At 40.4% G+C, this 24,315-nt stretch overlaps 1 protein-coding gene across 2 annotated transcripts in view; it reads left to right on the top strand.

The window, feature by feature from the left end:
- LOC124619227 (inorganic pyrophosphatase) overlaps positions 1–24,315 on the top strand; it is a 130,312-nt gene that overhangs the window by 50,618 nt on the left and 55,379 nt on the right. The window contains exons 2-5 of one of the 2 annotated variants that reach the window (XM_047145476.1): positions 9,675–9,776; positions 10,176–10,291; positions 10,964–11,083; positions 18,633–18,719. In XM_047145476.1, the coding sequence (XP_047001432.1) occupies positions 9,719–9,776; positions 10,176–10,291; positions 10,964–11,083; positions 18,633–18,719 (381 nt within the window). In that variant the 5' untranslated portion in view covers positions 9,675–9,718. Of the gene's footprint in view, positions 1–9,589; positions 9,777–10,175; positions 10,292–10,963; positions 11,084–18,632; positions 18,720–24,315 lie in introns of those variants that run through there. The other variant, XM_047145468.1, reaches the window with a different exon arrangement.

The following is a 24,315-nucleotide window of genomic DNA, read 5'->3' as shown; positions in this document are numbered from 1 at the left end:
TATCGGTCCCTAGGCTTACGGACTACTTAATCTAACTTAAGCTAACTTACGCTAAGGACAACACGCACAACCATGCCCGAAGGAGGACTCCAACCTCCGATGGAGGGAGCCGCTCGAACCGTGACAAGGCGCCTAAGACCATGCGGCTACGGTGCGCGGCGGCAGTTACAAGAGGCGAGGGAAGCGTGGAGGGTCAAAATCGTACAGGGAGACCAAGAGATGAATACACTAAGCAGATTCAGAAGGATGTGGGTTACGGTAGTTACTCGGAGATGAAGAAGCCTGCATAGGATAGAACAGCATGGAGAGCGGCATCAAACCAGTCTTTGGACCACAACAAACAACAACTTTTTCTGGAGTGAAACGAACAACTTCATCAGTAAATGTACATTTATTAGCAGTCTCTTTTCGGGGTGAAAGTTTTTCGTTCCTTCCTTTCTTCTTTTGCATGTGTCGTTTTCTACTACAACGAATATTAAACGATGGAAATGCATCAGCGGTAAATTTAGAATGTCTCTCATACAGCTTCTCTGAAATGGCAAGGTATGAAGAACTACTTAAGTTCGTTTTGTATTACGGTTGTTGGCATTACAGCTAACAAAATCATAATATCTGGCATCGCTTACATACACGCAAAACGCCGGTCCCTAAACAAAAGCGACTAAACGAAAACGATGACACTCACAAAATAAGTCCTTCAACACCCTAGTGTGGGCGCCAAGAATTTCTCATGTATTTTAAAGTGGTAATATCCGCTCGCTTCTCTTACATGAAGTGAAAATTTTTTCCAGGTCATGGCAGATAAAGTTTCTTCTTTCCAGGCTTCTATCTTGGGCTACAACGTCGCCGCTAGCAAACATCACTAGTCCCATTAGGCAGCCGACCTTGAAGTGTGTTTGAAGTCAACAGAAGTGTGACGCTACCTGGAATCGAAAACAAAGCTGAGTTCGTCCTTTCAAAACACACTGAAAGGACCATCCAATTTCATAACGTGACGCAAATATGATGCCTCACTTCGGGATGCTATTACAATTTCTTCGCAGTCTTAATCTACTCTTGTAGTCTGCAAGCCACTGTGTGGAGTGCGGCGTGTGGTGGAAGGTATTAGAAGGTATATAATACCTTTCCTCCTTCTCCTCCTATTCCATCGAGCGAGGTCTCACAGTGGTAAGAGACAGGATTCGCAATCGGGAAGACGTCGGTTCAAATCCCCGTTCGGCAATGCAGAATCAGGTTTTCCTCGGTTTCCGTAAACTGCTAGTAACAAATGCCGGGATGCTTCGTCTGAAAACGACACGGCCGGTTTCCATTCCCATTCTTCTCTAATCCGACTTTATGCTCATTCTATAATGACTTCGTCGTCGACAGAGCGTTCAACACTAATCCTTATTCCTGACTGAATCTTGCACTCTGTTGTGCAGTGTGCACTCTTATGAAACTGCCTGTAAGCCGTAAAACTGTGCCGAACCGGAACGGGAAACTGGAACCTTGCCTTGACTGAGCTATTCAGGCCGGCCGGAGTGGCCGAGCGGTTCTTGGCGCTACAGTCTGGAATCGTGCGGTCGCAGGTTCGAATCCTGCCTCGGGCATGGATGTGTGTGATGTCCTTAGGTTAGTTAGGTTTAATTAGTTCTAAGTTCTAGGCGACTGATGACCTCAGCAGTGAAGTCCCATAGTGCTCAGAGCCATCTGAACCATTTTTTGAGCTATTCAAGCACGACTCACGATCCACCTTCATAGCTTTCCTTTTCCAGTACCTCTCTCGTCTTTTCCAAGCCTCGCAGAAGCTGTAATATTTCTTCCTTGTTTTCTGTCTATTCCGTTGGACGGCCACGTAAAATACCGAGAGTAATTCTTGCTGAGAAACGATATGCAGCTATCAACTGTTTCTAAAACAGATGATTGACAACTAATATCAGTCTTTTATCTCCGGTGTTGGTCCCACTCTGACGCTGAAACTGGTTGTAAAATAAAGGTTTGCTAAACAGCTGAATAGAGTGACTGTCGATACATCTCCGTATAAGCACCCGTTTTCTAGGACTACACATATAATTCTCCAGTCACTGTACTGTGAATGGCGTAAGGTCCGTCATACCAAAATTATCAAGTTCACGTGCTGTTCTATTCCCGTAAGGAACTTGGGACAAGGTTGCCAGGAGTGCGGGTTTAGCGGGACATACCCGGTCGCGTCCGACTGTGTATGTGAGCCGCTGAGAAATGAAAGCTTTTGCCTTTCGTTTCATGTAAATTCATGCTTTACAATAATTCGTGATTCATTCCATGATATGTACGAATGAAATATTATAATTATGTATACTACATACATTTTAATTATTTGTACCTTAAATTCCTTTTTATAGTCCCTAAAAGTTGGAGTACCACTTTTCGTCTCAGAAATTTACTCTCCGTGAAAGGTAAGGTGGTATAAATAATAAGTTGTACCACTCTTCTTATAAACATTTTGGTGAAGTTGAATACCTGAAAAGGAACAGGCTGTCTTTTAATCTCCATAATTGCTATTTATTTATAAAACATAGACATAAAGTGATACAGTAAATGTGAGTCGGCACTTATTTCCCCCGTTACGCACTTTTCTCTCACAAACTGAGTTAAAATAATTGCATCGGCCCGGCACACAGTTTTAATCCGCCAGGAAGTTTCATATCAGCGCACACTCCGCTGCAGAGCGAAAATTTCATTCTGGAAACATCCCCCAGCCTGTCGCTAAGCCATGTCTCCGCTATATCAAGTCTTCTTCTAGGACTGCTATTTCATTCTGGAAACATTCCCCAGGTTGTGGCCAAGCCATGTCTCCACTATATCGTTTCTTCCAGAAGTGCTAATTCCGCAAGGTCGGTAGGAGAGCTTCTGTGAAGTTTGGAAGGTAGCACACGAGGTACTCGCGGAATTAAAGCTGTGAGCACTACTCGTGAGTCGTGCTTGGGTAGCTCATAAGGCAGAGCTCTTGCCCGCGAAAGGCAAAGGTCCCGAGTTCGATTCTCAGTCCTGAGCACAGTTATAATCTGCCAGCAACTTTCATATCAGTGCACACTCCGCTGCAGAGTGAAAATTTCATTCTAGAATTGCATTATTGTTGTTAATCCTAGCCGCGCGGAGTGGACGTGCGGTTTGAGGTGTCATGTCACGGAATGCGCGGCCCCTCCCGCCGGAGGTTCGAGTCCTCCCTTGGGCATGTGTGTGTGTTGTTCTTAGCATAAGTTAGTTTAAGTAGTGTGTAAGTCTAGGGACCGATGACCTCAGCAGTTTGGTCCCTTAGGAATTCACACACACACACACACACACACACACACACACACACACACACACACACACACACACACATTTGTTAATCCTAGGATGGCCGGCCGATGTGGCCGTGCGGTTAAAGGCGCTGCAGTCTGGAACCGCAAGACCGCTACGGTCGCAGGTTCGAATCCTGCCTCGGGCATGGATGTTTGTGATGTCCTTAGGTTAGTTAGGTTTAACTAGTTCTAAGTTCTAGGGGACTAATGACCTCAGCAGTTGAGTCCCATAGTGCTCAGAGCCATTTTTTTGAATCCTAGGATGCTACCTACTGAGTCCGACTAACAGTTCAGCAGTGCGTTCATCTATGGATCGTAAATAAATTGTTGTTTCTAAATGTCGAAATTTCTTAAAAGGTAATTTTTGCCATGCTGGTATTTCAAGTGGTTTTATAATAGAGCATGTCTGTTTTCAAAATTCAAATGGTTCTGAGCACTGTGGGAATTAACTTCTGAGGTCATCAGTCGCCTAGAACTTAGAACTACTTAAACCTAACTAACCTAATGACATCACACACATGCATACCCGAGGCAGGATTCGAACCTGCCACCGTAGCAGTCGCGTGGTTCCAGACTGAAGCGCCAAGTACCGCTCGGCCACTGCGGCCGGCTGCATGTCTGTTTACTCGGTTTCACCGTCCACATGATCGTCCTCTGCCAAAGGGTCAACATGTCCAGGTCCAGATTCCTGAAGAAAACTTGTAGTTGTCAGTTGGTTGAAGAAAACGCGGTTCACCGGAGGGATGTACGAGAGAAATGTCATCACGGCTTTCCTTTTTGCCTCGGTTACAGGTCGCACAGCATTGTTGAGACGGATGAATTTTATGGTTTATGTATTCAATGTGAGACATCACTGCTTGATTTGTCAAGGCTTTAACCTAGACTTCAACATGGAGTGCAAACTTCCCTTTTAAAGACAATTTCTGTTTTAATAACATCTGGATATCACCAATCTAAAGAAAGAAAACAATGCTAATACTTACTAGCACTGTTACAGTGCCTTTTTGATTTTAGACCATAAGTAATCAAGTAAAACAACACAGAACAACAAGACCACGTGGTCTTGCCGCTTCACTTATACCACAGTCCCCACGAACGCACTTCACTCTGGCGTGAGAGGAAGAATGCCTTTGGAGCTCTCAGGAGGCTCCAATAGGAGTTATCGTTACAACACTTCTCCTCAACAGATTTCCGTGCATTGTGAGTAAACTGAGTCGTACAATTAAAAAACTAAAATTTTTTTACTTAGATTTCTTTGGTACTCAGCGGCTCGTGTACAAGTCCGGCCTGTCGAGGTTTTTTAAGGCTTTTTAGGTAGAGAACGCACAACTAAGGTCCAGTCAAAACCAATGACCTTCATTGTGCGTAACTTAAAATTATTCCGTCAACAATTTCGCGAAATGATTCCCAAGAAAAGTTATGTACTTGATAAAGTCGGTTCAATGAAAAATATTAATATTCAACTATAGATTACTGTTATTTCTTTGTAAATATGACTCAAATTACCATAGTTATTGAGTATCTTTTCATTTTACAGCCCAGAAGAAAGATCATTTTTTAAATTTTGTTTAACGAGGAACTTTTGGTTTATTCTGACGTAAGGCTTCCCTAGGAAGAAGACTGAGCAATTAGGAAGACTAATTTACTATCAAAACTGCCAAATTCTAAGGCTGTTTATTGACTGTATTTTTTTTTCGTTTAAGCACATTTAAGCTTGACCTCACAAGAAACTGACTGTAATTGATTAATAATAAATGACTGAACATACCTAATTGATTTTATTTCCATTCGAAACAGGAAGTCTGGCTTTTAGGATAAAATGTCCCGCTAAATACAACGCCAAGTTCGGCTTTTCTACTTTTGGACCTGGCAACCATAGCGCGGGTATCTATCGTGCAAGCCCTAATCTTATTCTTGTCGTACCTACTCGAGATATAAACTAAATTCGTCCGACGTATGCTACCACGCCTAATTGGAAAAGTTTCAACCGCTAGAATAGTGCTCTAGAACTGCGTGCACTAGCGATTTCGTTACAAGGATCATGCCACTGCTGCAGAACACTTCCAAGAACACTTCTCCTCTCCTACTACTTATTTTCGTTGTTCGTTCCAATGCATACTGCTTCTTAATATTACCACTGAATATTTATACAACGTGACGAGCTCCGGAAGTTTATCACTAACTCTCCTTCTGATTTCCGATGTGTCTGTGGAAGGAAGTAACAGGTTTCTTGGCTTTAAGAGTAAGCCCTTCTGATGTACAATACCTTACCTTGAAATGTCTGTAACATAGTTGTTGACGATTTTAGTGACACTCTCGCAAGACTACGTGATCTCGTGTCGAATTGGGCATCCATTCTTCAAATCTCGTCTGTCCCTGTTCTGTCAGTCCAACAAGAGAAGTTTCCTGCATTGACGAGCAGTACTCACTTGGCGAAGAATGACTGCAAGTCAGACACACGCACATGCATGTACTATCAGTGAGCGTGCTGTCCTTGTGTAGAATGAGCAAGGCGCGCGATCTCCCTGAGTTTGACGGGGAGCAGATTGTAATGGCCCGGAGGCTCGGCACGAGTATTTCGGAAACTTCACGACCTGTCTGTGATCGAGGAGTGTCGTGGTGAGTGTCTTCAATACGTGGCGAAACCAAGGTCAAACCACGTCCAGACGTCGTCAGACTGGACGGCCACCCCTCATTACGGTCATCGGACGTCGTAGTTTGGGCAGACTGGTAAAACAGGACAGGCGGCGAACTGTGGTGCAACTAACATCAGACATTAATGCTGGATATAGTACAAGTGTATTCGTATTCCAGTCAACACTGTCAAAATCTTTCTCTAAGTGGACTGGAATACGCTCTTTCAAATTCTGAACGTGGCAGGGGTAAAATACAGGGAGCGAAAGGCTATTTGCAATTTGTACAGAAACCAGATGGCAGTTATAAGAGTCGAGGGACATGAAAGGGAAGCAGTGGTTGGGAAGGGAGTGAGACAGGGTTGTAGTCTCTCCCCGATGTTATTCAATCTGAATATTGAGCAAGCGGTAAAGGAAACAAAAGAAAAACTCGGAGTAGGTATTAAAATCCATGGAGAAGAAATAAAAACTTCGAGGTTCGCCGGTGACATTGTAATTCTGTCAGAGACAGCAAAGGACTTGGAAGAGCAGTTGAATGGAATGGATAGTGTCTTGAAAGGAGGGTATAAGATGAACATCAACAAAAGCAAAACGAGGATAATGGAATGTAGTCAATTAAGTCGGGTGATGCTGAGGGGATTAGATTAGGAAATGAGACACCTAAAGTAGTAAAGGAATTTCGCTATTTGGGGAGCAAAATAACTGATGATGGTCGAAGTAGAGAGGATATAGAATGTAGACTGGCAATGGCAAGGAAAGCGTTTCTGAAGAAGAGAAATTTGTTAACATCGAGTATAGATTTAAGTGTCAGGAAGTCATTTCTGAAAGTATTTGTATGGAGTGTAGCCATGTATGGAAGTGAAACATGGACGATAAATAGTTTGGACAAGAAGAGAATAGAAGCTTTTGAAATGTGGTGATACAGAAGAATGCTGAAGATTAGATGGGTAGTTCACATTACTAATGAGGAAGTATTGAATAGGATTGGGGAGAAGAGAAGTTTGTGGCACAACTTGACGAGAAGACGGGATCGGTTGGTAAGACATGTGTTGAGGCATCAAGGGATCACCAATTTAGTATTGGAGGGCAGCGTGGAGGGTAAAAATCGTAGAGGGAGACCAAGAGATGAATACACTAAGCAGATTCAGAAGGATGTAGGTTGCAGTAGGTACTGGGAGATGAAGAAGCTTGCACAGGATAGAGTAGCATGGAGAGCTGCATCAAATCAGTCTCAGAACTGAAGACCACAGCAACAACAACATAGTACAAGTGTGTCCGAACACACAGAGCGCGGAACACTCCTAACGATGGGTCTCCGCAGTCAACGACCTATGCATGTGCCAATGTTATCACGATGACATTGGCAACTCCGACTGAAATGGGCACGTGACCATCGGCACTGAACGTTGGCACAGTGTCAGAGCGTTGCGCGGTCAGATGAATCCCGATACTGTCTTCATCATTTCCATGGGAGGGCGCGAATCCGTCGTCTTCCAGGGAACAGCTTGACATCTGTACCGTAGGACGGTGACAAGCTGGCAGCGGCTATATTTATGCTCTGGCAAACATTCACGTGTGTATTCGCGGGTCCAATAGAGATCGTGCAAGGCGGCATGGCGCACTCTGGTTGAAGACTACGTACATCCCTTCATGACGATCGCGTGTCCCGTGGCTGCGACATTTTTCACCAAGATAATGCGCCATGTCACAAGGCCATGAGTGTGATGGAGTGGTTTGACGAACACATCGGTGAGTTACAGTTGATGAGCTTGCCCTCCAACTCGCCAGATCTGAACGCGATCGAACACATCTGGGATGTGATTGAACGTGGCGTCAGAGCTCGTCGGCCCCCTTCCCGGAATTTACGGGAATTAAGTGACTTGTGTGTGCAGATGTGGTGCAAGCTCCTTCGAACGACCTACCAAGACCCGACGCGTCGCCGCTGTTATTCGTGCCAAAGGTGGACATACCGGCTATTACACGTAGGTAGTCATAACGTTCTCACTGATCGGTGTAAATGCACTAGGAGAATACTCGTGGATATTTTTACTATTGTGTCCGAGTCCAGTGAGTGATCGGGTCTGCACACCTTCCATTTACGTTTATCAAAATACTCATATGTGACCATATTATGTGAAAATTCCTCACGGTACGTAAATTATAAACCCATCTGTCTGCTCCTGCAGCTATGATCTCCGTTTCACTGTAGGTTGTCCACTTGGTTAACGTTTTATTAATGTGGCAATATATTGATTATTCTCAAACGAGTATCAAGAGAGGAACAAGATTTAGATCTCTGCCTAAAAATCGCAAAAAGAGAAAAGTTCACGCACCAGTGTCACATAGCTTACTGGGTGATAGTTAAGTACGATCCAGACGACGATAAGAATGACATTGACCAGAGTGCCATTTACGTACTGGGTCATCACGAAGATTTTATCGCTGCAACAATTTTATCTCACTGATAGCACTGCTATTCTCTGACACCGTTCCGTCTTCCGGATTTTGTAAGTGTGACAAGGAGCCGTGCTTTCCGGTGAGATCTAGCCGATTTTAGTAAAACTAGGTATTGTTGAGAGAAAATGTTTTACAATTTGTTTGGTCAAGTCATTTATAATGACATAAGATCTTTTTTCTAGTAGACTTGCAAGAGTTTTCTCGCTGATTACGTTTAGCATGGTCAACATCTGTACACGAGAGCGTGAAGGATATAAATAATTACTGTACTATATTAACACTTAAACAATACTTGTTTACTTGAAGAATTATCGCTATCTAAGTACGCAGATATAATGAAACAGTGTGTGTACTTACAATATTAGTGTGCAAAAAGAATGACTTCCGTTTTCATTTAAGCCGCAGAAATGTAAACTGGCGTAAATTTACACATAATTGTTATTATTTTTAATAGGGCCATTGAAACATACAAAATCCCATTACGTTACGTGAATAATAATTAAATTCATTTGACAATCACAGTGACAGTTTGTGGACCACGTAACAACAATTGTGAGTCCATTAAATTCCCGTTATCATAGTAAAAATCACAGTTAAATGAACTTTAGATTTACCTGCAGGGAATGGAAGTTTTCCGCGATAATATTCTCTAAGCCGAACTAGAAACTATGAGAGGCGTCAGCAATGGCTCAATGGAATTCCGCGTCGTCACTGCTTTTTAACAGTTCCATGTGGTACCCTGATGTTGATTCAAAAACTCTCCTGCATGTTCCGTCGTGAGTTACAGAGCGTCACGATTGGATTCCGAATGCTCAGAGTGGTGGAAGTAAAATACTGCATTAAAAATTAAGGCCGTCGTAGGATGCTTACATTACTTTAAAGAATTAAATAAGCTGCCGGAAGGAGTAGAACAGAAAAACAAAGACTGTAATGATATTTGAGTGAGACGCCTTTCATGCAGCATCAGTCGCAACTATACTTCTCGGAAAAGATACACGTCACATTAAGGATAACACTCGTTTTCTCGTGGGTAAACCTGTTGTGATGTAATATCGTTTGTTTCTAACTCTAGTAATCAGGTTCAACAGATCAATTTGAGATGCTAAATTGTATGCAACTACTGACAAGAAGATAAGGAATCAATTCCCATTGGTCTGTCGATGTTGCAGCTGTCGGTCGACCTTGTGAAGCAAGATAGTGCCACTAGATGGCAGGATGCTCAGAACTGTTACGCACGTGTTAGCGGACTGTGTTAAACAGCGGTGTGTTCATTTGTCCGCAGGTGGTGCTGCGGCTGGTGTACTTGTAAATTCGTTGAGAAGAAAAATGTATTCTACAGTAGAACGAGGAGCTCCAAACAGCTTGGAATATAGGATATATTTCAGTAAGTATTAACGTTGCTTGGTCATACGGGATAAGTGTTATCATATGGAACCCGGTCGTGACAAGTAGACCAATATGTACATTCTGATAAAATATATAGTTCAAGGCCATATGTACTCAGATGAAGGACATGACTTGACAGAGCTCGTAAAGTTCTGCTCTGAAAATATCGACTTACTAGTAATATTTAGTAAGACAATGAAGGGGGACTGATGACCTTCGCTGTTTAGTCCCCCTTAAACATACCAACAACCACCACCTAACACAATGAAGGCGTGTACATGGCTCTATTGCCGTTTTGATATATTAAATTCTGGTGCACTGATGTGACTGTTATTAGTGTAATGTAGTGAACTATAAAAACCGTAATGCTATACTAAAGTTGTAAATTGTTTTACAGAAAATGAGAAAGGCCCTATTTCTCCGTTGCATGACATTCCTCTTTATGCCGATGCCGGTAACAAAATATTCAACATGGTTGTGGAAGTTCCGAGGTGGACAAACGCGAAAATGGAGGTAATTTTTTCTGTGCCAAGTTACATGTATATCTAACTAAAGAGTGACTTTAATACAGCAGCTATACCGTGTGGATACATGTTTGCAAAATATAGTGCTAATCCTTGGTTAAGTTTTTGTTAAAATTTCAAATGTAATCGTAGAGTAAAACTCGAGCAGAGTTGGAAGGACACAAAATGTTAACTCTCTATCCAGAGGCTTGTCAAAATGTACCTAATTTCGTTGGTGTTTGTGAAGTTCATTTATGCACCTCAGAATAGCTTCGCTCTCCTTTAAATACTTGTAATATGTAAACTAATAAATTAGACAGCCATTTAATCATAAAACAGTTTAACAGTGGCATTGATGGGCTGTAATTAAGGCTAATAAGTTCTTAAACATGTTACTTGCTAGTAGTTTGCCGGCTGGAGTGGCCGTGCAGTTCTAGGCACTACACTCTGGAACCGAGCGACCGCTGCGGTCGCAGGTTTGAATCCTGCCTCGGGCATGGATGTATGTGATGTCCTTAGGTTAGTTAGGTTTAATTAGTTCTAAGTTCTAGGCGACTGATGACCTCAGAAGTTAAGTCACGTAGTACTCAGAACCATTTTGCTAGTAGTTTCAAATACACACAATTCTCTAATTTGTGACTGACAAGATTCGAATGTATAAACAAAATTCTTATTTTTGTAGATCAATCTGAAGGAAGTTCTGAACCCTATTAAGCAAGATGTAAAGAAAGGAAAACTCAGATATGTGGCGAACTGTTTCCCCCACCATGGTTATATATGGAATTATGGTGCACTTCCACAGGTAATTCTTCCATTCATGCCTTAACACACAAAGAAGCTACACACAATAATGAGGTGGTACTGAAACTGGCCATCTACTTTCAGTGACACCATAGTTGCAAATATCAGTAAGACATATGTAACCTTAGTATGCTGTTTCTGAATTGCTGCTTTAAGGCCATTCAGTAGTCGTAACAAAGGATCTTATGTCGTAGGTCAGTTGACTGTGAATGATTAAATTGCCATAACTTTATACATGCTGCCATAATCTATTGTTACTGGTCAAAGCTGATGGTCAGTTTGAAGTCCATTTGCTCTCTTGCATGACTAGTTCTAAATAAAGGGAATCTGTTTAAAATGCTGTACTGGATTATAAAGTAAAACTTTATTTTTCTGTGTGGTACTGAATTAATTTGTTGGGCATCTACTCCTATTCCATTGCTGAGAATCTTCATGGCAACTGAACGTTTGGGGTGGCTAAAGTGCATTTATAGTGTTCACATCTCGTTCATTGCATGCAGCTATTGGCATTTTGTTGGTTAGGGCCAATCAGGTAGTAGTATATGCTAGCCATTTACTCACCCAGTCATATAATGTTACCACAAATATTTGGCTGTTCTTTCTAAATACTTCAAGCTCTTCAGAGCTGTGATTTAGTTTAGATTGTTGCAAGTGATACAAAATACCAGATAACTTTATGTACTAATCGTGAGAAATTACAAACAGTGTGATTCGCTGCCCACATCGGACTCATGCCTTCAGTTATTCACATCTCACAACCTATGCCAACAGCAGAAAACACTAGCATAAGCTGCAGACTCTGTACATGCACTTACACCTTCTGCGTTATGATTTACACGGTCTCTGCAATACACTAATTTCATAGGCCATAATGTTAATTTCATTATATTGCATTTAAATGAAATGTACCTCTATCACCAGAATATGGATGCAGCTCAGATGAATGATTTAACTGTAGCATTGTTAAAGATACCAGTGCTGTCAGAATTTGCTGGTGTTATTCAGAGACCACAGAAACCTGAATTAGCTGGAAAGTGACCAGAATCTCTCCAGCTCAATAAGTAGTTTCAACTGCTTATGGTCTGAAATTTGCACATCCACTGAGATTCAGTACACTGTGTTTCTGACCAGGGAAACACCCCATTGCACCCCCCCCCCCCCCCAAATTTAGTTGTAAAATGGCCCATTGAATAGTCTGGCAAAAACTGAACACGCATCAAGCATGAAAACTGGCAGATGTACTGAAACATGATAAAAGAAGCAAAATATAAACAGTGAACGGTCGAAGCTCAAGATCTGCAACATCGACCACATTGCAAGAATAATGGTGTCGTTGTATGGTCACGGTGTTGGACTTCAGAGTGGGAGTCTGGGTTCAATGTCCCTCATGCCCAAGTTTTTTGTCACTATTTTATGAACTGTCGGTGCAGTCATTGATGGGACTGTTCTGCTCCTATTGTCTTGGAAATGTCGTACTGTACATTCGGTATAAAATGTCATGTAGTAAGAATATGTTACCATTGCAAGTAAATGTATTGAATAGTGAGAGCAGGCAAGAAGCAGCATACCTCTTCCGCAGAAATGAAAACATCAAATAAACAGGTGTAAACTATGTTACAACAAAGGAATTAGTCAAAACCTCCAAAACAGAATGCAAAACTCAAGTGTTACTTGTGTGGAACAAATGGAGGTAAGTACAGCTCGTGGTCCCTTCCTTAAATCTCACTGTTGCAAAGAGATGTTGCACCACAGCGTACACACACAAATTTGAATACAGTGAACTCACACGTCAATGATGGACAGCTCATAATTTTGAGAAAAGAGTAAAAGGCAGATACGAACAGATTTCCTTCGCAGTCCAACAAAGTGACCACAATGCCTTGGCTGTTCAGATTTCCTCTGTTGCACATTTTGAGCTTGGACCATTCCCTGTTTATATTTTGCTTCTTTTTTCACATATTTCAGCTCACCTACCTGTTTTCATGCTTGATGAGTGTTCCATTTTTATGGGCTTCCCACTGGGACATCTTGCCCTAAACCTGAGGTGTTACAATGGGGAGTTACCCTTGTGAGTACTTAAGTCCACAATTACATTTTTGTAATAATTTCTCACTAAATGAGTTATTTTCTTATTCCAACCTTCCAGTCCTTGTTGGGGTTGAGCTGAGTAAAATTTGTATTTGATTTTTGTACTGTGTGCAAAAAACTGTTGCAGTTGAGCAGTAATTTATTTTGAGGACAGTATAATAACTTTCTGCTCCGGTACTCAGTTTGATAATTCATAAATATTCACATCATATAGGCTGTTGAAAAAGAGTTGTTGACAGCAATGGAGAAAGTAATGAGGTGAGGTGCACAAAGGGGAACAGCTTGGACTAGAGGCTGCAGCAGCCATCTGCAATTACCAGACCTTCACTCCCACAACAGCAGTAACCATTTGCTCTTTGCATCATGCAGCTTGCTGTCCTGTGGCACTGTTGTGCGCTGAGATCTTGTTCCCATTTATTAGAGTTCCAGGGTCAGTATTTTATCTGTAACAACTGTTGTGTATTGTGTGATACAGAACAGCATCAAAAGCAATTTCCTCAAATGTTGTTCAGTGGAAAAGTTTGCCTTCATTATCTTGACCAGGGGATTGACGTACTGGGTCGCCTAACAAAAATGGTTTGGGCGTTACATGCCTACACTATCAACAGGAGATCATTAGTGTCGTAATGTCCAAGTAAGTGATGAATTTAAAAACTTAGCTCCTAGAACTAGGATCCCACCATAAACCATGCTTAACCAAGTGCGAAAAAGAAGAGCTGGCAAAACCATATAGGCATATTCATTAGATTGTCACCTTACCACAACCATTTCAACACAACAGAATATTGCTCAAAATAAAAGGTTCTGTTGTTACAATAATAAAAATATTATTGTGCATGCAAACTTCTTGGCCGGTTGAAACTCCACGCCAGTCCTAGACTCAAACCTGGGACCGTTATCTTATGCAGGCACATACTGAGCTATCCAAGGACAACTCGAAACCCACCCTCACACCATTATTTGTGCCAGTACCTCATCTTGTACCTTCCAAACTTCACAGTTCTCCTGCATACCTTGCAATACTACTACTCTTGGGAAAAAGGTTACTACAGTGACAAGAGGATGATTTGAGAGTCGTGTTTGGATAGCTGTCAGTAGAGCATTTGCTTGGGAAAGACAAAAGTTCCAGGTTGGAGTCACAGTCTGGCACACAGCTTTAATCTGCCAGGAAGTTTCAGAGCAATGCGTACCTGCCATGGAGTGAAAATTCATTCTGGAAACTCTGCAGGAATCTCTCATCAAAAAAACTTGTAGCAATAGTCACCTCTGAAGACTGGGAAAAAGCTAGTCACATGTTGTCCATCAAGGGAAAACTTCACAGAATGGGGCTGTTTTAGGAAATTCAATAGAAGAATGACTACATCATAAACATAAAGTTTTTACCAATAATAAGAAAACTATCAGCAACAGTCAAAATGAAGTTATGTCTGTATCACAAAATAAAGATCTCTGTTCACAAAATAATTGCTGTAATACTGAGATGTGTGTAGTGCTGCTGTTCTTCTTTCTTCCAAACTGGCAAGTTTCTTCTTGATTACAGACTTCTTTCCATGTTAGAAATAAATGGGAAGTTGATCTGAAAATGTTTAATTATGAACACAGTGATCAGTGCCTCGTAATGGAACTTCAAACATAGTTATGTCCTGCAGTAGTTAAATCTGGATTTAGTGTGAGATACCTGTGGTTCAAATCATTTTCCTGGCCATCTTGATCTAAGCCCTTTCAATACATCACACTGAACACACTACCATTTTTAGGCGTGCTTCCAGAATGTCATCACTACCTATTGCTCTCTCATCTCTAATGACAACAGTATCAAAATATGAAATAATCATTCGTAAATTATAAAAGGAAAACTTATCATATTGAGCGTCACCTTGAAAGTTTGTTCACTTCACATATTGTCAGTCGTGGCATGTAATAAATAATTTTTCAGTTGATGTAATACTTTCCTTCAAATAAATATGATCTTACGTAGGAAAATGTTTAATTTGCTAATTTTTGATGTCTTATGAGACAGCAGAGTGGGATGATAGTGTTCAGCTTAAGGCTCTGTTTCGTTAGAGAGATCAAACTCCAGTCTGGCTATCATACGTTATATAGGTTATCTAAACCAACTAAGGCGAATACTGCAAAGACCCCCCAGATAGCGAAGTTGTAAGTTGTGCCCTCCCAAATTTCTTCTGAAATCTGAGCTATTGCTTAATCTCCAATGACAGTTGTGATGACCCATTACTCATTCCTTACTTGTGAAACAAAGAATTTGACACTGGTTTTACCAGAACTTAAATCTAATTAAGAGGACATTCTTTGCTAAAAGTATTTGTAATGAGTACTTGCACCTTCTGAAAACAAAAAATTTAACTAAAACCTGAACAGAATCATGAGTTGCAAATGGAAATGGATGAAAGGCAGGGAAATGTTGAGAAATTTATGGTTAAATGGTGAAGAGGTGATGAGGAAAGATTAGGTGATACATAGTAATAAAGTTTTAAAGAGGACAGAATTGATAATACTGAGAATGCACATTGTGACTGGAGTAATATAGTACGGGATGAACAAAGAAGAAATACACAAAAATAGCAGTGGATGGCCATAGCAGCTCATGCTGCAAAGTGTTGACTTGCTAGAATTTGTAAAAATTGTTTTTGGGATGGTTAAGACTGGCGGCACAAGCACAGCCTCACTACCAATATTTCAACAGGTGCACACCCTATCATTTTCACTATCAAGTCTTAATTTGTGCTGACCCCCCACTACATAAGGCCTCCAGAAGAGGCAGAAGGGCTCCACTCTTGGTCCTGTTTCCAGTAACCTTGATGCTCTGACTTAGTGCACAGCAAAACACCTTGCTGCTATTGTTTTCTTTCTTCTTCTTCGATACTGTTATTATGTGGCATCATGAAGGTGAAAATTAGGTCGCTTTTTAGAACATTGGAATTAAATCCACTTGAATGTTAGTTTTCATGATGAAAATGCTACAGGGTGGCTGCCTTACCATCCTCCATGTGTTTGCTAGTGGGAAGGTTGGTGGTACAAGGAAACATGCCATTCATAGGAAGCCAATGCATACTGATTTGTATCTACAGGCTGGTGGTTGTCACCATCCAGCTCAGCATGGATGGGTATTCCGAACCATGATACAGAGGGCCCACATCATCTCAGACCTAGAAATTGTCAGCAGAGTTAGACCGTTTTTCCTTAGAATGGTTGTTATAAAAGATAGAAGAGATGTACATTATTGGCCAACCATGAATCATGAGTGATAATGGGCACCAGAGTTTGTGGTACTTTATCGTAAGCAGGTTTTATTTGCAACTAGAATGGCCATATTCTGTGAAAATTTTATAAAAAAATGTGCTTTTCAATCATTATCAAAGTTTAGGGACCTTTTAGGATTGTACAGGAATACCTTGGTTTGCGTGAGGTGGATGTCCATCGTATCCCTCGGAGTTATTGCATGTTGTATTCATCAGACCATGAGGACTGTGAAGGCCTGGTATATTGAGCATGAATGTCACACAAGATTGAAGTTTTTGCTCGATTCTGTGCATGCACACCTTGAGAATGACAGGCTGTGCACCTTTTGAAATATCGGCAGTTGTCAGACATCCCCATGTGACAATTTTGTGAGAAGGAAAGTTGCCACTCATCATACAGTGGAGATGCTGAGTCACAGATAGGCACAACAAAAAGACTCACAATTATAGATTTCGGCCATTAAGACCTTGCCTCTTCACTAGGGCCTTAACGGCTGAAAGCTACAATTGGGAGAGTTGTTTTGTTGTGCCTATCTGCGACTCAGCATCTCTGCTATATGGTGAGTAGCTTCTGTGCTGGATTTCCCATTGTTTGACATCCTCATGTGAGGTATTTGGAAATCAGTAGTTTCACATTCCCCACTGGTTTGCAACTTTCTCAGAAACTAGTAGATAGGGCATTGTTGATAGTTCTTAATTCTTAAGTGGCAGCTCATTACATGTGGAAGTTTGCTAATGGTCATGTATCCTAATAAAACTGTAAAACCGTTATCTGTCCGAATGAGCTAATCTCCAAAACTACTAGACAAATCTTCATAGGGTTTTTACAGGTTGTTAGTGTAGCTTGGGGTTTTTACAGGTTGTTAGTGGTGCTTGGGGTAATGTGCAGGCTTTTTCATCAGAATAGGATCATGGGAAAAAATATAACTTCAAGTTTCACTGGAAATTCTTTCCTCAGCTTAGTAGCTCGGATGTTTAATCATAAAGGCATAATACACCAGAGGACCAATGGATGGCAATGTTAAGAAATTAACTCAGTGTCAGATGTATTTTCAGAAGTTGATGTCAGTGGCAGAAATAAGTGCCACAATCTTAACTTTATAAATACAAACTAGCAATGAATTTACTTGACTAGGACACACGGCTTTACTTATTTTTGCTTTATTGTAAAAACTTGACATTGCCTTGGTTCCTTTGATTATTTATTTATATTCTTTGCTAGGAAAAAGAATTTATTAAGTTAGCTTTGTGATTTGGTAGCTATTCATTACATTTTGATTTCGTTTTGTTTATGAATAAAAATGCCTAGAAAATAGTAGTCTTTCTGAATCCACCAGCATAGAAAAAAATACTGAAGATGTTGCCCTCTGATTAATCCAGTGAAGATATTGAGGTGAGACTTACTGTGAATTGAGAAAAGTCAGGCTTCAAGTAACATTTTGGAAACACTGTCTGAACGTAAGGAATGACATAAATCTTATCAAGAGTGTCATGCATTATCCCGCTCATCAGAATTCTTCACTCGCAGAGCCTTATCTTTCCAACATAACATCATAGAATTGGAAATTTTGAAAGGAAGTGGCCCAGGTATTAATATTTTACAGTAAAAGTCCTGTTTCTTTCTAACAATTCATTATTTCACTTTAAACATGTACAATACCTGGTAAACTTAAATTCATGAGGATAAATAAAGCACCAGGCTGCATGTTGTGGATGTGAACCTTAGTGTCAGTTACTTTTTGCACAGCCAGCTTTAAATAGGTCTCCCCCATGTTTGTGAAGCAGACTAGCTCTTCGTTCATGTCCTCAATTGTGCTGCGTGAAATGTTGTATACAAAGAAGCTTTGAGTCAAAAATAAAATCCACGCTTACCAAGTCTCGACCACAACTCTAAATAAATACCTGTGTAATGCCGGGTTTCTCAGTTAGCAATTAAATGAAATTTAAAAATAGCCTTCTAAATCAGTTCACACACACACACACACACACACACACACACACACACACACACACACACAGGAAAATTATGTGAATGCATCTGTCATGAATAGCAATTTTTGCACTTTAAATTCTCAGTTTTTTGTTTCTCATAAATTAATCCCAAAATGTGAAGTAAATGACAAACTACAATAATAATAATCTATATTGCTACTCTGACATGTGGAACGTTGTGTTATTACACCTTCTGATTTTTGTTTTCAGACATGGGAAAATCCAGAAGTCCTAGATGAATCTACTGGCTGTAAAGGAGATAATGACCCAATAGATGTTCTAGAAATAGGTTATAGGGTGAGTAACTGCTGTGTAGTGCTTGGATACATTGCAGACAATTTTTAATGTTTCAGTAACTATATTTCCTATGTTCAGCATCACTATTAATTTTTAAACCAGAGATTAAACTTAAATATAGGTTGTCCCATTAGAATACTGTTTCAGCTCTTCATAGTCACATACAATGTAATTTATGTATCACATTTTTTTGTGTTTAGCATTAAATTTTTGTAGGTAAGACTGTGGCTCTTCATAGCCTCAGTGCTAAAGAGACCAAAGTTCGGGACAGCAGAACCATAATGAACATTCACAGCCCCATGCATGCTTCAGCATTCATGATAAGTGGTGTGGTATATTGGAATGTGAAGTAAATGTTCAAACATAAAGAAGCAAATCAGCATAGATATGTCATTTATGTTGAGCTTTCATTGCTAAGCTTGTAGAGTGCTGTGAAAAATTACAGATTTGCGATAGTTTGACTGTTGACCCACTACCAGTGTGTTTTTTTAATTTAACTTTTGGATTTTAAAGCCTACGCTTGTTACAATAAAACGTCAACTTTTCTTGTCACATAAAATTGCAGTGTGAGCACAAGCAGCATTGCCACAAGACAGAAGGCTTTCTGAAACGTTGTATTCACACTGACGTAATGCCACTTGAAATTCATAGAGATTCTATTGCACTGACATGACGTGAAACCTTTTGTAGACACACTCATTTGTTTTGATGTCTTAGATGGAGACTAGCTTCATTAGCCTATGAAATGTCATCATAAAATCTTTTCTGTAATAACTATGTTCCTTATGTTATTCCTTAATACAGGATTAAATTAAATGCTGTTCAGTGTGAGCAGTTTTGCATATAGTGCACAGATTTGAAGCACAACAGGTGGCTGAAACTGCCATAATGCTTTCGATCATTGAGAATAATTTTGTCAGTTGTATTTAGTACATAGTGCCATACACCATTTTATTATTATAAAGACAATGATTTCTACTCACCCTCGCCATGAAGAGATGACACACACACACACACACACACACACACACACACACACACACACACCTATACATTTAACAGTTTGTATATGCTGCAGGACATACAGGAAATCTGGGAAAAACCCAAGAATTTTTTTCATCCAGAAGGAAACTAGGAAAAACCTCAAATTTTTAGAATTCCAGGTAGGTTTCAGTGGTTTAGCGTTCAGTTACATTTTTGGCATTTTGAAGGGTAAGAACTGATAAACAGAAAAATGTGTTAAAAGTGTTAAGACTGCTGCTGGAATACTTCATAACAATAAACTGCTACCGACGAGTGTGATGTCAAGTTCTTTTGAGCTGTTGCGCAGTTGAATTGCATATGGGTGTACCTTCTCCCGCTTCCGGCTATTTGAAGTGTGGCTATTAGCTGTATCAGCAGTAGCAACAAGCAGCCAGATGCTATCCGGAAAAAATTTTGTGTTGCGCTCGAGCTGCCAGAATGCCACATGCACATAGCAGTCTGGGTTGTGGTGGGGAAGGGATTAGTCTCCACGTAAGCCATGTTTACGTTTAGTGATTTTTCTATTACACTTCTCACATCAAGTGAAAACAAACAAAACAATTTCTGAGGTTGGAAGCTATCAAGTGAATAAAAATACATTCACATAATTACAGAAGGCTAACATGTCATGAGTTTATTTTCTGATTTTTATTTTGTTTCCATATTTTTGACAATATCCTTGCAGTACAATGGAGTTTTTTGTCAGTTTGTAAATAAATGTGGCTTTTACTAATATTTCCCAGGAGACTGTAAATTTATTAGGAACGAAATGTTTTATTCCTCACTATTGGCTAGTTTAAACTGTTCACTGAATTTAAAGTGCACATTTTTGTCTTCTGGCACGTATGGCATTATACTATAATAAAGAGCCAAACATGAGACAATACAGTACTGGTAGTCCAAAAAAAATTTGCATCTTGAAAACGCATTGAAATCTTATCAGGATGGGACCTATTTCATTGCGAATCTGGACATATGAATGTGCACTTTGACAAATTATACATTTTAGTATGGTGTAAGAAATTCTGATGCTCTTGGAATATCCTATTTGTTTTATGATGTCATGTAAGATCTCTTAATACTACATATGTACAAATATATGGGCTTCCTACGTCATTGTAGCTGCCCACGTGCAGTAATGTTTGTCAGAGCACTACTTACGCCGGTAATCAAATGATAAGATTTAGGTATGATTTGTAGCTTTCACTGCTCATTCTTTGTAAGTCGAATAATACAGTGTTATTAACTTTTCAAATTTTTTTACTACAAAATTTGTAAAATTTGTACATTACTTTTCCCTTCAATTATTAGACAGACATGGTGGTCCAATAGTTATTAGACATTATATGCTGTTGCTTGTTCATGATGAGTTCTGGATGGGTTTAGGATGTGTTAATTCCTTTTATTGGCCATATAAAGGTTGAAGCCTACTCTCCCCATGAAGGGACTTTCAACTGGTAGATCTTGTGGGGGTGATAAGCATTTCAGAATTTCTGACTTGAGGAGAGGTCTAATCTATAAAGTGCACCAAATCTTTGGTCCTACTTTTGTCATTGTGTTGTCTTTCAGATTGCCAGGGGCTGGAAACCATAAATGATGAGCATCTCCTCTTTCCCTGTTATTCCACGTTTCTCATCTCCCCTGTCTTCTCTCATCACACATTCCGTCACTCCAATGATCCATTTGTCTCTCGGTCTTCTTCTAGTCTCTGGCCTGTTATTGTCATTTCATGGGCCTGTCTTGGTACCCCAAAAACTTGCATTCTTCTAACATGCCCATATCTTTTTAATCCTGTTTTTTCTATGCTATATTGCCTGGGCTTCTCTCACTATTTCTCTGCTGCTTTCTTTACTAGATAAATTCTATTCTACTTCTATGAAATTTTATCTTGCAAGACTGTATCCTGCTGACCTGTCATCTTCATTGCCCATGTTTTGGAAACTTAAGAGAAGGTTGGAGAATAAAACAGTTGACATAACATTTGCTTAAGTTTTGGCAATACCTCCTTGCTCCACATCAGGCTTCCTGCACTCTGCAAGAAACCATGAGCTTACCTCCTTGTCCTGCCATTCCGCTGTCTTCTATTACCCTCCCCAAGTACTTGAAACCTTCCACCATCTTTATTACTTAAAAAAACTACCACCACCATCATTGCTTTCATATTTTCATTTCCTATTTGCACTGTCACACTTGTCATAATCTCATCCATTATGGTGATGGAAAGTAGAAGGAATTGTACACTCCCTTGTTTCAGACCATTTTTCCTTTTTAATCAAGCCTGTCTTCTGACCTACTTCTACACAACTCATATTTTCTTCATTCTTCAGAGTCAGCATTCAAATTCCTCTTTCCTAAAGGGTCCCAGATGTTGCTTTTCACACTATCACATGCCTTCTCAGTGTCAAAGAGCACTACTATTAAATCTTTATCAAATTCTTTGTCTGTTGGTGCTGCCTCACAGTAGTAATTGGATCAATATTTGACAAGGTCTAAACCAGGGATGGCCAAGAATTCTGCACGCATGCAATGCTTTTGCTTATGTGCGAATTTTCACCCTCTGCACATCCCTCCCCCCCCCCCCCCCCCTCTTTCTCCACTATTGTCGCACTGAGCGGGAACAGGGGGAAATAGCAAAAGCACTGCATTTAAGTGGCAGTGCAGTCGTGCAAGGAACACTAAATGCCACGCATGTGAAACTTCCTGGAATATTGAAACTGTGCCAGACTGAGACTTGAACTCAGGACCTTTGTGTTTCACAAGCAAGTGCTCTACCGACTGAGCTACCCAAGCATGACTCACGACCTGTCCTCACAGGTTTACTTCAATCAGTACCTTGCCTCCTACCTCCCAAACTTCACAGCTCTCCTGCGAAACTTGCAGAACTAGCACTCCTGGAAAAAATAATATTGTGGAGACATGGCTTAGTCACAAGCTGGGAATTTTTCATTCTGGAGCCATGCATTTGGCTTTGTTTCCTGTTTCGTAACAGTGTAGATCAGACTGAAAAAAATTTCAGTGTTATTCAAAAAAATTTAGTGCACTGAAGACGTAATAAAATTCACATCTGGTACAAAAGGTCAGCATAAGGGCAAGTGCAGACAATTCCACAGATTTTTGTCGTTTGAGTTGCCACATAATTGTGATAGTTCCATAATCGAAAGTCTTTCATGCATATACATAAAGACATTGCAACAAATTTGTAACCTTAGTTTGGAAACCAGGAATCTCTTCCCTGTTTCTATCATAAAAGAATTTGTATTTTAAACAGGAACTGTGTTGCATATCAATCAATTCCATCTGCACGTGCACTGATAAGCCAAAACATTATGACCACAGCCCATCGCAATGTTGGGTGCTGCCTGGTGGCATTACGGGCACATGAGGTAACAAAAGTAAGAGAAGGCATAGGTGGGTGATCACCTTAGTGAAAATATGGGCTCAAATGGGGAAATCCATTGAAATATGTGACTTTGAAAACGGGCAGTCTATTGTTATGCAGAGCCCGTGAACAAATATCTCAAAAATGGCAAAGCTGGTCAAATGTTTACATACTACTATCCAGAACCTACGAAAAGAGGTAGGACAGTGAAAGTACTCCTAGGAACTAAATGGTTGGACGTCCACAACTTTTCGCAAAATTTGGGGTATGAGACTTGTCTGCTCTGTAAAGTGAGGTAGATCGTGATCTGTGACATCTTGTCTGAAAGAGAACAATGCTGGTGCATGCACAAGTGTTTAGGAGCATACTGTTCATTGTATATTGTTGAGCGTGAAGCTCCGCAGACGATCACACCTACATGTTCAAATGTTGACCCAAAGACATAATCATTTAAGATAGCAGTGTGCACGCAACCATTGGGATTCAACTGTTGATAAATGGAAACTTGTCAGCTCTTAGAGTTCTTCTACACTAGTTTGATAGTCATCTCAACAAATGCCATTGACCAATGACCTTGCTGTTTGGTCCTGTCCCCTGAATCAACCAACAAATGCCATCATCGAGGTGAACAGCAGCTCGAAACGTGCAGCACTCCATGGACGCAGGCTAATGGGGGCAGTATTATGCTGTGGGAGACTTTCTCTTGCAGTTGCAAGGGACTGTGGTATTAATCGAAGACACACTGACATCTGCGAACTACCTGCATCCCTTTGTGCTTGATGTTTTCCCCAATGGCAATGTCGTCTTTCAGCAGTATAATTGTCCATATTTTGGAGCCATGCTTCATTGGTTTGAGAAGAATTATAGTGAGATCATGTTGATGTTTCAGTGACCAAATCTGCCTGATATGAATCGTATGAAACCCATCCCGGTTGCTTTCGGGTGCCATCACAACATATGCAAATCAGCAGTCTGTTATTTGCACAAATTAGATGACCCGTGCGTAGATATTCAGTGCTGCTTACCTCCACAAACCCACCAACAAACTGTCAGATCCCTGATACACAGAATCAGTGATCTTTCATTCCAAAGATGGACAAATAAACTATTAAGCAGGTGTTCTAAAGGTTTTGGCTTAACATGTATACAGGGCAAACCTGTCTCGAAAACAGCTCAGAAACAGTTGTAAAACTG

This window comes from Schistocerca americana, chromosome 1 (assembly GCF_021461395.2).
Source record: "Schistocerca americana isolate TAMUIC-IGC-003095 chromosome 1, iqSchAmer2.1, whole genome shotgun sequence".
Taxonomy (NCBI): domain Eukaryota; kingdom Metazoa; phylum Arthropoda; class Insecta; order Orthoptera; family Acrididae; genus Schistocerca; species Schistocerca americana.
This window is presented reverse-complemented; position numbering and strand designations above follow the sequence as displayed.